Below are 14095 nucleotides of genomic sequence, written 5' to 3' on the forward strand. Positions count from 1 at the left end.
GAGCCAGCTGCCTCTGTCCATGGGTCCCTGGCTCAGCTCAGCTGTACTCAGTCACAAGCCAATGTCTCCCTGAGGGGGAAATCTGACAGCTTGTCCCAGTCCTGATGCCGCGAATTGAAGCCTTTGTCTACAAAATCATGGAGAAAACTCTGGCCTCTGCAGGCGCACCCAACAGATGGCCAGCTTAGTGCATACACTGGGCGCTCAGTAAATGCCAGGGCTATCTTCTGCCCTGACGCCCAATGACGACACCAGTCACCACTAGTGCAGCCTTGATTCCAGTCGTAAATTTCTTCTCCCCCAAATGCTGCCAGCAGCCCTCAGTGGGCAGCACGTGCCAGGGTGGCCACAAGTCTGAGTGGCCTTCCTGGTCTGGCCTGGGCACGCAGCAAGGGCCAGCTGCTTGGGCCCACACACAAGGAGGAGCAAGCAGCCATCCTGGCACACACTGGGTGCCCAGGGCTCTCCACGCTCCTGAGAGTTCTGCCTGGTACAGAGCCCGCGCTCCTGCCTGCCTGTCTGGTTTGCGGCTTCGCACACAGCACACCTCTCCTGGCCCTTCCCACCATCATCCCTCCAGCCTGGGCCCTCTCTGTGTGGTCCGTGGTGGGGAGGGCAGGGGACCCCATTCGGGGGTGCAGCGTCTCCCCGGACGCCCGTCTTCCTGGGCCCTGGCTGGACAGGGCGGCCGGTGGCCTGTAAGAGCAGCTGGACGGAGGAGAGACCTGAGGGCCAGCCCGTGCCTCAGAGGCACCACTGACCCTGCACGGACAGGCACCCTCCTCCACACGTGCGAAAAGCTCTGCCATGCACACCTTGCCTGAGCTCTCGCTGTAGACCTCACTCTCCCCATGCAACACTGGGAAACACAATTCGCCTCTTGCCCTCAGAGCGGAACCGCAACCAGGCCCGGGTCCCCTGACACCCCACCACGCCATGCACGCAGCCCTCTGCTGAGAGTCGGGAAGGCGTCAGGGCGAGGCTGGAGTTTGGGGGAGTGAGGCATGCAGCCGAGGTCTGCAGCCCGGCAGCCCGGGTGCCAGCAGCCCAGACTCATCCCCGGCACACAAGCTCCAGCCTTCTGCTCCCAGAGGCCTGGGGCCCAGGCTGCACCCAGCACGCACCCGGGGCCACCACCCACGCTTCCCCACCCGCCCAGGCCAGATGCAGAGGCCTCGCTCAGATGATGGACGCTCCTGCCCAAATGTGATTTCCCAGCTGATGCCGAGTTAATCACCAGCCTCACTGGCAGTTCTTTCCGGCTTCTGTGCAAAGGAAACTGCCAATTAGGTTACAATTAATTTCTTACCCAGGGCAAGGCCTGGCTGGAAAAAGACTGGCCACCCAAGTGGCCTGCTGATGACTGTGTGCGGGTCACCAGGCTCGCTCGGCTCCAGGGCTCTTGTGCCCTGCAGCCCCAGCCAAGGGCGGGTGTGCCAGCCCCGGCTTGGGGGTGACGGGTCAGGACATCCCCGGCCTGGACCCTGGTGCCACTGCTTGGGCAACCATCCCCCCTCACACCCAGCAGGGCACTGCGATTCAGACTTAAATCTGTCACCCCACCTATCTAGAGCTCCTCAGACAGAGGTGGTCCTGCCCATCTCTGCCCCTCCCCCAGCACCCCTCTCGCCCTTATTCAACATTAACCGGTGAGACTTCTAACTTCTTCCCGAGAGGCCCTGTTCTAAGAGCTTCACGCACATTGTCCCACTTAATCAACACGACATCTGCCAGAGGTAACGACGACAGCCAGAGGTAACGACGACAACTTTGTTTCCTGTCTTACAGAAGGCGAAACCAAGGCAGAGAAAGGCTACTTTGCCCAAGGCCACACAGAGAGTGAGCCAGGACTTAAGCCGAGGGTCCCACCCAGCCCAGTGTACGTGGCCACCAGGCTCCTCTGCTCAGTGACAGCAATGCACACGTGTGCGGAAAAGCCAGGGCACCATGACCTGGGACTCCGGGCCACCCACCCACCTGCTTGCTAACCAGATGGAAAATGCAACCATAAATAACCATCCACAGCCTCCTTCAGCCTCCTCGAAAAGGCAGGAGTCCCTAAAAGCCCCTCATGTAAATTTGCTCTTTCACGTCTCAGTGAAAGAGGGCAAAGGCCCAGGAAGGCATGACCAGGTGGCGCTCAGCCAGCGCCCGCCTGACAGGCACAGACACAGACATGGCTGCTGTGTGCGCGGGCGCCCATGGATGCTGGAAGCCTGACGTGCCCTTGCCCGCTGGACACAGAAGAGAGCCTTGAGGGTCCTTCACTCTGCCCCTGTCAGGTCCTAGTACCACCTTGAGAAGTGGGTCTAGATACAAAGGAGAGATTTCAGTATGACTTGCGGAAGCAGAGAGACAAGGGCAGAGGCAGGCCAGAGCCGTGCTCCTTCACTGCCTTGCTGTATGGCCAGCTCGGCATTCAGCCTCTCTGGGTCTGTTCCCAGCTGTGAACTGGGACAGGAACCCCTCCCTGGAAGCACTGCTGGGACAGAGCACCTGCTGGTAGAAGCCAGAGCCAGTTCTCCTTTCTCCCTCCCTGACTCTTGAATCAGACCTGCCTGGGCCCACAAAGGCTTCCTGCTAACCCCAGTCGAGGCCTTCCCACCCTGTGCTGGGCCCCAGCACTCATGCAGCTTCTGGGTGCAAGCTTCTGGGTGGCAGGCGGACTGCACTGCCTTGGTACGTTCTGCTGTCCCGGGAAAACGGCCTCAAGGGACTGGCAGCATGACATCACACAGCTGCAATTACGGTAATCAACTTACACCAGATCCGCCTGGTTATTTTTAGAGTCTGGACTGAGAGTTTAGCAAGACAGGGCAGCCCTGGGTTCCCCTGCTGCTGAGTCCCACCTCGTCAGGTGGGCAGGATGGGTCACTGGTTCCCAGAACCCCTCCCTTCCTCCCACCCCCTGCGTCCTTCACAGGATGGTCTTTGGGCATTGGCACCTCACATACAAGATGTGACACCACTGCTTCTGGGACACTGGAGCTCAATGTGGCTTTAGGGTCCGGGTCTTCTGAGAATGTCCTCAGGGTCCCAGTGGGGTCATGGTGACTCAGCCCCCACAGAAGGACACTGGAGGAACCCATGTCCTCTTCAAAAGGGACCTCCGGCTCGGACACTGAAATGTCTCTGGACAAAAACTGATCTGCAACACTTGGTGGTTATTTGATAGAGCAAACTCAACAACAAAAAGACACACCCACCCAATTAAAACACGGGCAAAGCACCTGAATAGACACTTCTCCAAAGAAGATACAAACGGCCAAGAAGCACACAAAAGATGCTCAACATCACCAATAATTAAGGAAATGCAAATCAAAACCACATGAGATACCACTTTGTACCCAGGAGGAATGGATACAATTTAAAAATATAAATAGAAAATAACAAGGATTGGTGAGGATGTGGTGAAATTGGAACCCTCACATACTGCTGGTGGGATTGTAAAATGTTTCAGTTGTTGTGGAAAACAGTTTGCCAGTTCCTCAAAAAATGAGACTTGGAATTACCATATGACTCAGCAATTCTACTGCAAAGTATACACCTAAGAGAACTGAAAACAGGGACTCAAACAGATATTTGCACATAAATGCTCACAGCAGCACTATTCACAAGAGCCAGAAGGTGTAAACAGCCCAAACGTCCACCAAGAGGTGAGTGAATAAATAAATGTGCTACATGCACGCAATGGGATGTTGCTCAGCCTTAAAAGGAACGAAGCACTGATACGTACTACAACGTGGATGCACCTTGAAACGTCAAACTAAGTAAAAGGAGTCTAACACAAAGGTCAATTTATACTAAATATCCAAAATGGACAAGTCCACAGAGACAGACGCAGAGTGGCAGTTGCCAGGGGCTGGGGTGGGGGGACTAGGCAACACTGCCTAATGGGTATGGGGTTTCCTTTTGGGGGTGATGAAAATGTTCTGGAACTACACAGGGCTGATGCCTATGCAACACTGTGAATGTACTGAATGCCACCGAATTATTCACTTGAGGACAGTTAATTTTATGTTATGTTCTGGGCGCCAGCCTCCCTTGCAGAGAGAAGGACCCTGTGACAGACCAGCCCGTGGACATGGGCAAAGTGCCCCAGGCCCCTCCAGGCCTGGCTCCTCAGGGCTCTGTGCCCCTCCCCGTGCACACGGCCAGGTGTGGAGCGGCTGACAGGGGCAGGGGAGTGGGACACCACGAACAGGAGACAAACGGACTGTGTTGAGACGCTGAGACTGGGGGTTTCTGTCACCCCCCAAGTACACAGTCTCTCCTGTTCACAGATACAGGTGGGTGGGAGGCTGCAGAAGCAAAGATTCGAGAGGGTCCACAGTGGAGACTTTACGAGGCTCTGTGGAGTCACGTGTGTGGTCCTGCTGGATGAGTCTCCTACAGAGACCACCTGCAGGTGCCCGTCTGACAAGGCTCAACCTCTCCCAGTGGCAAAGCTAGTGCTCACAGAGCTAAGTGCGTGTTAACCCTGCTTCCACAGGCAAGGAGGCAGCGGGTGCTGCGCCCACTTCATGGCTAAGTGGCGGCTGGAACAGAGCCCTGCTTCTCAACGCCATCCTTTCTCCTTCCCAGAAAGAAGAGAACAGACAGCAGTGGATGACCCACAGGCAATGCTGGAACGGCAGGATAGGGGAGCAGGCAGCAGCTGCCCCCAGCTTCTGGGTCTCCCACCACTTCACTTTGTCTGTGTCTTTGGCTGTTTCAGAGGCAGGAAAGTTTGAGTAAGAAACTGAGTAAACTCCTTCCCTCCACTCGGACTCCCACCATCGCTCTGTGTGCCCTCAGGTCACCCCCCATTCACCCCGCTCTCAGGTCCTGGCACACAGAGTACACATCTTCCCAAGCATTTTCCAGGCTGTTAGTTAAAGTTTAGGAACTTACATTGTTCCTTTTCCCCTTTTTGTTAAGAGTGAGAACCCTCGGAATTTTCTGGCAATCCCATAGCCACATGGGAGGGGGGGACTGCAACCAGTTTTGACATCCACTGTCTTGCCAGGGGCTTTCTGATTGTTTTAGCAGCAGAACCCTTTCTCCAGTCAGAGCGCAGGTCAGGGCCAGTGCTCAGGGCAGAGCTCGGAGCTTTGCCTCCCTCTCCCGGCCACCCTGCCCCTCAGGCACTTCTCTGGAGCCCAGGGCCCTGCGGAACCTAGACAGTAGCAGCCCATGTCAGAAGAGCGAAGTCTTAAGACTGCGATAAGGTGCGACCCGAATCTGGGAGGGGGGCTGGGGCCCCCACGGGCATCTCCCCTGAGCAGGTCCCAGAACTGGTCCCTGCCTGCCAGAGCCCACCAGGCATCGCTGATGTCATGGAGAGCCTGCACCAGCTGGACCACCAGGTGGGCACACACCTGTGCAGGTGCACAGGTGACCTTTCTGCAGAGGTGCCCTGGCTGCTACACTCTGTGGAGCCACTCACAAGGCGAAAGCAAACAGAGCTGTTTGCTCGGGCCCGGCCACCTGCTCTCCTTGAGGGCCCAGGTGGCGCCTGAACTGCCCCCCCCCAAGGTCCCATTGGCGTCAATGCGCCCACAACCATGCTTTCTTGGGGGTGACAGCTCCAGTGGGGGAGGAGCTAAGGGAACAGTGGCACCTCGCTGCTGCTCTCACCGCCCCCCACCTTGCCCAGTGGACAGCTCAGAGGGCCACTGGCTTTACATCCCCAGCCTCAGGGACAGAAGCGGGTCCCAGGGGCTCCCACAATTACATAGCTGTGAGGCCAGAGCTTGATGAAGCCCAGGTGTCACCTGGCCCCAGAGCTCAGGGAAGGTGGACTGTGGGAGGACCAGGCAGGGGGAGGAGGGCAGGACGAGGGTCCCGTCCACAGGGGCTCCCAGGTGTCCTGGAGCTGCAGCCCGAAGAGGGCCCTATCCTCTAAGGTCCTCTGAGATGCGATGGAGCCCTGTCTCAGGAGTTACAGCCTCCCCTGAACCCCTAAACACGCCGCAACTCTCTGCTGCTCTGAGGCAGGGAGAGGACAGCCATGTGGGTTCTGGAGGCCTGAGCCTTCCCACCCCTTCAAGCCCCCCAGGAGCGCCCTCCCCAGGCCACCCAGGTCACGGCCCTCAGAGGGACATCCTGGGCCTGGTCTCTCTGAGCCATACCAATGCCCCAGCCTTCCAGGGGTTAAGGACCCCCACCCAGAAAGCGTGGAAGATGGGCCCTTGAAAACCCAGGGGAGGCAAATGGTGGGGGGGGGGCAAAAGATGACCCCCGCTGCCATCACACCCCTGTGGCCCAGGGCCAGGAGGGCCACTTCCCTGCCTGGCTGCCCACCATCCCCTCCCACCCTAACCCTCAGCCGGCCTCCTGCCGTGTACCTCAGTCTGAAATCACACCCATATATTTGAGATAAGTGGCTACTTAGGGCCTCCTTTACTGCCCATCTCTCCCTACAGGGAGACAGCTCTGAGGTCAAAGGGACGTTCCGTTGTCTCCCGGAGTGCACCCCTAGCCCCGGAGAAGCTCCCCAGGCGGCAGGTGGTCCCTCGGGGAGTGTTTGTGGGCCCATCACTATTACTGTTACTGTTGAGTTACTCAGAAAAACAACTGCAGAAATGAGAAGGAAAAAGAAAAAAACGAGGAGAAGGAAGAAAAAACGAGAAGGAGGAGAGGACACGGGGGCTTGAGCCTGAACACTGCACCCACACAAGGAAGCGTCCCCTCCTACACCCACGGGAAGGGGGAGGGGTTCCACAGCCGAAATGCAGACACTTCTGTAGGACAGAAGGCATCACTACTGTTTGGGGGGGCACTTCTCCAGCTCTGCCTTTTTCCCAGTTCGGCACTTTCTTCTCCCAGTCTGTCCTGGAGCCCCGGGCAGGAGGGCCCTTTCTTGGACAAGGAGACACAGCTGTACCCGTGTGCCCTGAAGTCCAGCCCCTCCTCAGCACAGTACCGTCTGTCGGGTTCTGGGTCCCCAGGCAGAGGGTGGGTGCAGGGGCCACACACCCAGCCTACACCACCAGCACAGAGGCCTCTCTTCCTGCCACACCAGAGGACACACGCCCCTCCCCTGAGGCTGGCTATGACCAGACCCCAGCTGGTGGTAGTTCCCAGACCTGCAGGACTCCCAGACATCAGCTAAAGCAGCAGTCCCACCTGAGCATCAGCCAGACCCAGAGGGGCTCCTGATTCAGGTGCTGAAGCACAGTGGCACACTTCCCTCCCAGACCTGGGCCAGGCTGTCCCCAGGGCCCCTGGAGCCCCGAGCAGGAGGGTCACCAGTGGGCGAGTCGGCTCAGGGCCACCTTCCTCTCCCAGGACCTCTCCTGGTCCCCACCGCCACTGGCCCAGAGAAGGGGCCCAGAGGACCCGAGCGGGGAGACACAAAGTCCTCTCCATGGATTCAAGTTCACAGGCTGTGGGAGCCTCAGTTTCCTTACCTGTGAAATGGGAAAATAAGGCTACATCCCTCAGGGTTTCGGGAGGATACAGTGAGCTAGCAGACAGGCAGTGCTCAGGACGGGATCGGCAGGCCATGAGCCCCCTGGGGGTGGCTACTGCTGGCATCAGCCTTATCCAGTGAAGACCAGGGGATGCAGGAGTCCTCTCTCAAGTCACAGAGGCGGGAAGGCCTCAGGGGAAGCAGCAGCTTCCTGGCCCTCCCTTCCCCTTGGCACCCCATGTCCAGTTTAAGAGATACCATAATTTTAAATGAGTTTTCTCCTCCCCTGGCTGAAAGGCCATTAGCTCCCCATTAGGTGAATGCATCCCATTTTCTTCTCACCACCAAGGAAACAGTGATTTACTTAGCTGTCCCTAAAGCAGTTCTGCAGAATAAAGGCAATTTTGCAGGGGTCTCAATAAACTTCCCCATTTGCTTTCTGCTCACAGACCCCACCCTGAGGAGCCCACCAGCTGACCCAGCCCCTTGGTCCCTGAGTAGGCTGGACTCTGCTAGGGCCCAGGACAGCCAGTGTGGGCCACAGGCAGCTCCCAGACGCCCGAGTGGCTTAGTGGGCTGGGGCGGAAGAGAGAGAAGGCTGGGCCCAGGCAAGCCTGGTGGAGCAGGACAGCACTCATCTCTGGTCAAAGAGGGAAGGGGCTGAAAGGGAGAGAAAGAAGTGAGCAGAGCAGCCCTCCTGGCTGAGGGGCTGCTCTGGCACCTGCCGGTCCAGGCAAAAGCGGCAAACCCAGGTCCAACAGCAGAGGGGTGGGCCCAGCAGCCTGGAGAGGGGGCTGCTAAGTCGTGGCCAACTTTCCTTTCTTCAGTACCTGGGAGTGAGAGGCCCAGAGGGTGTGCACGCAGAGAGGCAGGTCTTTCCTTGTGGCTAGAGGTGCTGAGCAAAAAGGGACCCAAGAAGCCAGGCTGGAAAGATGAGCGATGTGAGGCCTGGTGAGGAGCAGCTGGAGGTCAGGGAGATGGTGATGGGTGACGGGTCAGCCTGAGACATTCAGGGGGATCCCCAGAAGCTGGGGCTCAGTTTCTTCATCCATGCCACGGGGATGCCTGTACCTGCGCTGGAGCAGCAAAAGGCTAGAAACTTCTAAGAACAACTTTTAGATGGAAGTTCTTTAGCTCTGGTTCCAGGATGCCCAGGGTTGATGGGCTGTGGTCCTGAGTATGAGCAGGGAGGGGCAGGTGTCCCTGTGGGGGGACACATGTGGGGGGTCCCAGTGTGTGTGAGTGGCAGAGAGAGGGGCTGGGTTCCCTGGGGAAGGGTGGAGTGGGAAGGGCCAAGCCACGCTGCGTGAGTGTGTGTGTGTCCACAGCCCTCATAATCACATATCCTTGAGAAAGGGCAGGAGTGTGTCTTAGTGATGACCAAGAGTGAATGTGAGTGTGTGAGCGTGGATTCAAGGGTGTGTGTGGAGGGGGGGGCCGTGCGTGCACTAACACGGATACCAGCGTGTGGGTGAGGAGTCCTGTCTTGCTCTGGGAGTCTGTGTCTGGGTTGGCACCTTTTTCTGAAGGTGTGTGCATTCACACACAATGAGAGTGTGTACACGAGGAGGGGGGCACACCGTGAGGGTCTGTTTATGCCCCAGGACCTTGCTCTGAGCATCCCTAGGCCCTCGAGCCCACCCCTACCAGCCCTGGGGCAGTGCTTCCCTTCCCCGGCCGCTGCCTCTTCATCTGGTTGCCTCCCTACCCCCTTCTCGTCAGTCCCCCAGCACAGAAGAGAGCTTCCCGTCTCGGGGAGGTGTCTGGGCCAGCACAGGAAGGCTTTCCTCCTCTGGAGACCCGGCCCATCCCCCAGGCAACAGGCCTGGCCACAGGAGGGCTGCGTCCACGAGAGGGCGCCCCGGGGCCGAGCTGCTCTCAGCCTGGTCGAGTCTGGGTGGGAGCAGCGGCCCAGCTCACTGGTGGCGGTCTGCAGCAGCTCACTGAGAGCCAGGCTCAACAGCTCCAGCACTGCTACTCCGGGTAGAGGGTGCCCGCAGGCCTCTCCACGGGCCCGTTGTCTCCTCTTGGGTATCGCGGGGCCACCTCTCAACCCCCAGTGCCACCAATCGTGGTTTCTTGCTCATCCCATGGGAGGGTGGGTGAGGCAGGGGACTTGCTTTCCCTGGATTGGAGAGCCTTTCTCTGACCACCCAACTCCATGCGTCCAGGCTGTGGAGAAGCCACCTGCATTCCCACCAAGTGGCACCGGCTGCCCTCGCACCCCTACCCCCCAACTCCAGCCCCCCACGGCCTCAGCTGGGACCCCTGGCTAAGCGTGGGACAGGCATAGGAAATCCTCCACAAGCTTCTGAGGCTGCCCAGCATGCCCTGGCTTCAGGCTCACACCTGATCACCCGCCCACAACTACAAAGTTGCAACCCCGAGTTACCAGAGGTCTTCTAAACACCTTGTGTTTACTTCTGCCCTGCCTGCAGCCTCCTCCTGCCTGTTTTCCCCTCACAGCACTGGACCCCCAGACTCCCCATGCTTTCCCCCATCCTTCCCCAGGTCAAAGAAAGGGTTTCTCCCCTGCCTTCCCTATGATGGGCTGGGGGTCCGTTCTAGCTTCAGTATCTGCCTCTTGGGCTCAAGATGCAGTCACACTAATGAAGCCTTGGGCAGGCCTGGGAACCCAGAGTCTGTGCGGGACCCAGGGCCAGACGCAGGGGACCACCACCTCTTCTGTTCCCAAAGGCCACAGGGAGAGAAAGCCCTTTGTAAGCAGAGGGGGAGGGTGGCCGGAGCTCCTCTCTCAGAGGGAAACTTGGTGCATACTGAGTACTGAAGAAGAGGAAGTCAAGGACAGTTCGAGGGAAACTAAAATTCGTGGTGTGTGGGCAGGGGGGGCGGGCAAAGATTCGACAGCCTTGGGGTTCACTCATCCCGTCAGGGTTTTGGGGGTGGAGGCACTGACCAGCCTTTGCAAGGCCACATCTAATCCTCCCAGCACGGATGTTGGCGGCACACAGCCCTACTCCACTGCAGGATGGTCAAAAGCGCTTGGTACAGGTCGGCCCAGAGCCGTCAAATGGTCCCAAAGGCCGCACCTTCAGGTGTCCCCGCCTGGCATCAGCGCGGGACTCGGAAGCCGCGCGTGGGAGTGGAGCCACGGCGGGCCCTCAGCCGGCTGCGCTGGGCCAGTCCGAGCGGGCCCTCGAGGGCAGCCTCCCTAGAAACCACAGCCTTTTGGAATTTTTAAGGATTAGAGCGGCAAAAACGCACAAGGGAAAAGCAACCATTTTTCAAAACAGTAGATCCCCTCCGCATCCCGCGGCTAGCCAGGGTATCAGAGCTGGAGGAAGAATGCACCGACCTGTAGAGCGACAAGGAAACGAGAACGGAGCAATCTTTGACAGAAACACAACTCCTCCCCGCCTAAGTCGCAGACTTTCTAGGGCTACCTCACCCGCCCTCCCCCACCTGCACCGAAATGGCTACAAGCTCCGTTCGGTTCGCTCCAAGACGCTGCTGTGGTGCGAGGCGCCACCAGGCTGGGGAGCGCGGCTGCGACAAGGGCCCTGGGCACTGACCCCGGCCACCCGGCCCGCGTGCCGCTCCGACCCGAGTCCGGCTCCAGCCCGAGACCCGCCCAGTGCGCGGGGCCCGAGGCGCCCTGCCCACCACACCACCCCGCTCGCAGCCGAGCCCGGGCGGCCGGCAACTGCGCAGCCCGCTGCCCGCCGCAAACAGAAAGGCGTTTCCGAATGCGTCCACTCAGCCGCTCGGCGCGCGGTGCCAACTTCGCCTCGGCCGCTGCGGGCACCAGTCCCCGGCAGGACTCACCTTCGCCGAGCAGCGGCAGCAGCAGCAGCAACCGCAGCCCCACGGTGCCGGCCGTCGCCTTCTCCATCGCCGGTGCACGCTGGGGCCGCGGCGAGAGGGACGGTGGCTTGGGCTGGGGGTCTCGGCGGCGGGGTGCGGCGCTCAGCCGGGCTGCCCCATGCCCTGCCGGGACGCGGCGGACGAGACGAACACTACCGGCGCAAAGCGTCGGGGCGCGGGCTCCACGGTACTCTCCGCAGCTGCGCGCCGGGCTCCGGTCGCGGGGCTTGAGGCGAGGCGGGGCGGGGCGGGGCGGTGAGGGGGCGGGGCGGGCGGGGCGGGCGGGGCCCGGGTGCGGGCGGGGTGCGGGAGTAAGGGCGGGGCACTGGGTACCCGCCCAGGCGATGCCTGGTGCGGTTCCCACGGGGCGCGGTTTAGGAGACCAGTGCCGGACGCGGGGTGCGGGCCGGGCGGGGCGCGAGTAGGGGCGAGGTGCGGGACCCGGGGTACCGGCCCGCCAGCCGCAGCCCCAATCCGCGCACCTCCGCACGCACAGCCACTCTGCCTCACTCTATGCGCCCGCTCTCAGTCTGTGCGCTTCGACCTTCCCCGCCGCCCAGAGAGGGCAGGGAAACCACGGGAATGCGGGGGTGCGCCCGAGTGGACGTGGAGACTAGGCAGGCGCCCCGCCTCCAGGCTCCGGGCGCGGTGCGCATCTTCAGCCATTTCTCGGAGGGGGGAGGCGCGGTGGGAGCGCGGCCTCTCTTGGGGCCGGAGGCGGGAGGAGGGGAAGAGCCCGGGTGGGGGAAGGGGAACCTGGGCGTTTTCTGCGCACGCCAGGGGTGAGCCTGGCCTGTGGCTTCCAATGTCCGCGGTCGCTCTAGGGGTGTCCTAGGATTAGTTTGTGAACCCGCCTCTCTAGGACTGGTCCAACCAATGAAACCAGGAAGCTGACTCTGGAGCTGGCTTTAATGGGGTGCTTGGAGGGTAGGTACTCCCTCTCCCCAACCAAACAGAAGAATTCTTAGGATGGGGGGCTGACTGGGTAGCAGAGCAAGTAGCGAGGAGGAACTGGAGCCCCAAAGAATTTAATTTTTGCCCCAAGAAATGATGTCCATAAACACATCCAGTACTCAAAAGGGAAGACTCTAGGTCCCCAACATGGGGGGTCCTGGAGGTTGGAGGTGAGCTCTAGGCCTCTGTGGGAAAAGTCCATTGTCCTACTCTCACCCGCTAGCTGCCTTTTGTGGTCTGGCCCTCACCTAGGCACAGAGGAATGCAAGCCTAAGGGGCCTTGGGGTGGGAGGGTCCAGGGTACCTAGGCCTGGGGTGCCCCTATTTCAATGTCTCTTCTTACGGCTGTGCACAGAGCCCCGCCCTCTTGCCTGGCTGAGCTCAAGGCTGAATAAGGGCTCCCTGCACATCACTCTGCAGATATGAAGTCAAAGTGAAGTCACCCTTGCAGGCATGAGGAGGAGCTGCCAAGACAGGCTGGCTGGGGACTCTGCCGGCCGAGATGTCCAAGCCGGCCTGCTGGCTGGAGGCCAGGGCACAGTGCTGCCAGCTCGGGAGAGCCACCCTGCGGCCACCAGACCTTGTGATGCCTGCCTCACGCTCCCCGAGCCCCAAGCCCTTGGATTTATGGGGCTGGAGTTGGCCGTGGGGGACTCCCCTGGGTGTAGACAGGCCCTACCTCTGGTGCTAGTAACAACTACCAAGGCTGCACATTCAGGCCTGTGCACAGGGAAGGGACCTGAGTGGGAAGGGAGGGCCTGAGGGGAGCTTCTTTGTTACCAACAGGCTCCTGTGGCAGAAGAATGCAGAAGGAAGAGGGGTGGCCTGGCCCATTCTTCCAACCAGCCCCACCCCTGTGCCCCCCCAGGGACCACCCTGGCCAAGCCTTGGCTGACACTGGTCAGGCTGGATGTCTGGTTGTACTCCGTGTGACCACCTCAGGGGCCCATTTGAGGCTGTGTCCCTTCTTCAGTCCTCAGGCCCTTCCACTCTCCTCCACCACCCTCGGGGGTCTTGAGAGGACATCTGACACTATGGTGGGGACATTGCCCTCTTCTTAGAAAAAGGTCTGGGGAGCCTCATATGTGTACCCCTGTACCCTCATATGTTGTACCCCTGTACCCACATGTGCATACACCTGTGTTCACGTACAGGGATATGGGTGCATATCCTCACCCGTGTGCATGCCCAGAGATCTGACCAGAGGAGGATCCAGGAGAGCGCAGAGGTGAAGCGCTTGGCTTGCTGACCTCGGGTCCTGCATATCCGTAAGAGACACCCCTGTGAGACTCAGACAAGGCCTGACCTCAACTCTGCCCTACTCATCCTTCCATGGGTCCCCCAATGGAGTTTTTTTTCTCCTCTGAATTTCCTGCCGCACCTTCCTTTCCTCCCTTCCTTCCTCTGCTCTCCCCTTCTCCTCATTCCCCTCTTTCCCTCCCATTCTCTGCAAGAATCTCTTCTCCATTCCTTTGCCCCAGCACAAGAACCAGGCTAGCTGCCTCACTGGGGCCTCAGCGTCTTCATCTGTAACATGTAAATAACGATATAGTAACTGCCTTGCAGTGTTGTGAGGCTGAACCCAAATGAAGCATTGACAGAATCAGCACAGTTTCTGGCTCCCCAGAAAATGAGCTTTTTTTTTTTTTTTTGTCTTCTTCCAGGGTCCTCTGAAGTCCAAGGAGCTGTCTGGGTGGTAGGCTGGGGGCAGTGGCATTGTGTGAAGGTTGAAGGTGTGCTCTGAGTTGGATCCTGGCTGGGTCTCTGGTCTGTGTGACCTCGGCGTGTTTGCAATGTCTCTGGGCCTCAGGAAGGCAGAGCTCCATCCCCCCAGGTGCCTGAAGACAGGTGAGTCCCTGGCAATCAGCATGAGCTGTCACTGTCACCATTGATTCCCATCAGCTGTGACGCTGAGGCCGG

General features: G+C 59.6%; 1 protein-coding gene across 1 annotated transcript in view; it reads right to left on the bottom strand.

The window, feature by feature from the left end:
- Nucleotides 1-11443, bottom strand: part of RET (ret proto-oncogene) — a 59508-nt gene extending 48065 nt beyond the window's left edge. Inside the window, exon 1 of the mRNA XM_065894416.1 lies at nt 11183-11443. Coding sequence (XP_065750488.1) covers nt 11183-11249 — 67 coding nt within the window. The 5' untranslated portion in view covers nt 11250-11443. The remainder of the gene's footprint in view (nt 1-11182) is intronic.
- Nucleotides 11444-14095: the final 2652 nt, after the last annotated feature.

Source organism: Phocoena phocoena, chromosome 16 (genome assembly GCF_963924675.1).
Source record: "Phocoena phocoena chromosome 16, mPhoPho1.1, whole genome shotgun sequence".
Taxonomy (NCBI): Eukaryota; Metazoa; Chordata; class Mammalia; order Artiodactyla; family Phocoenidae; genus Phocoena; species Phocoena phocoena.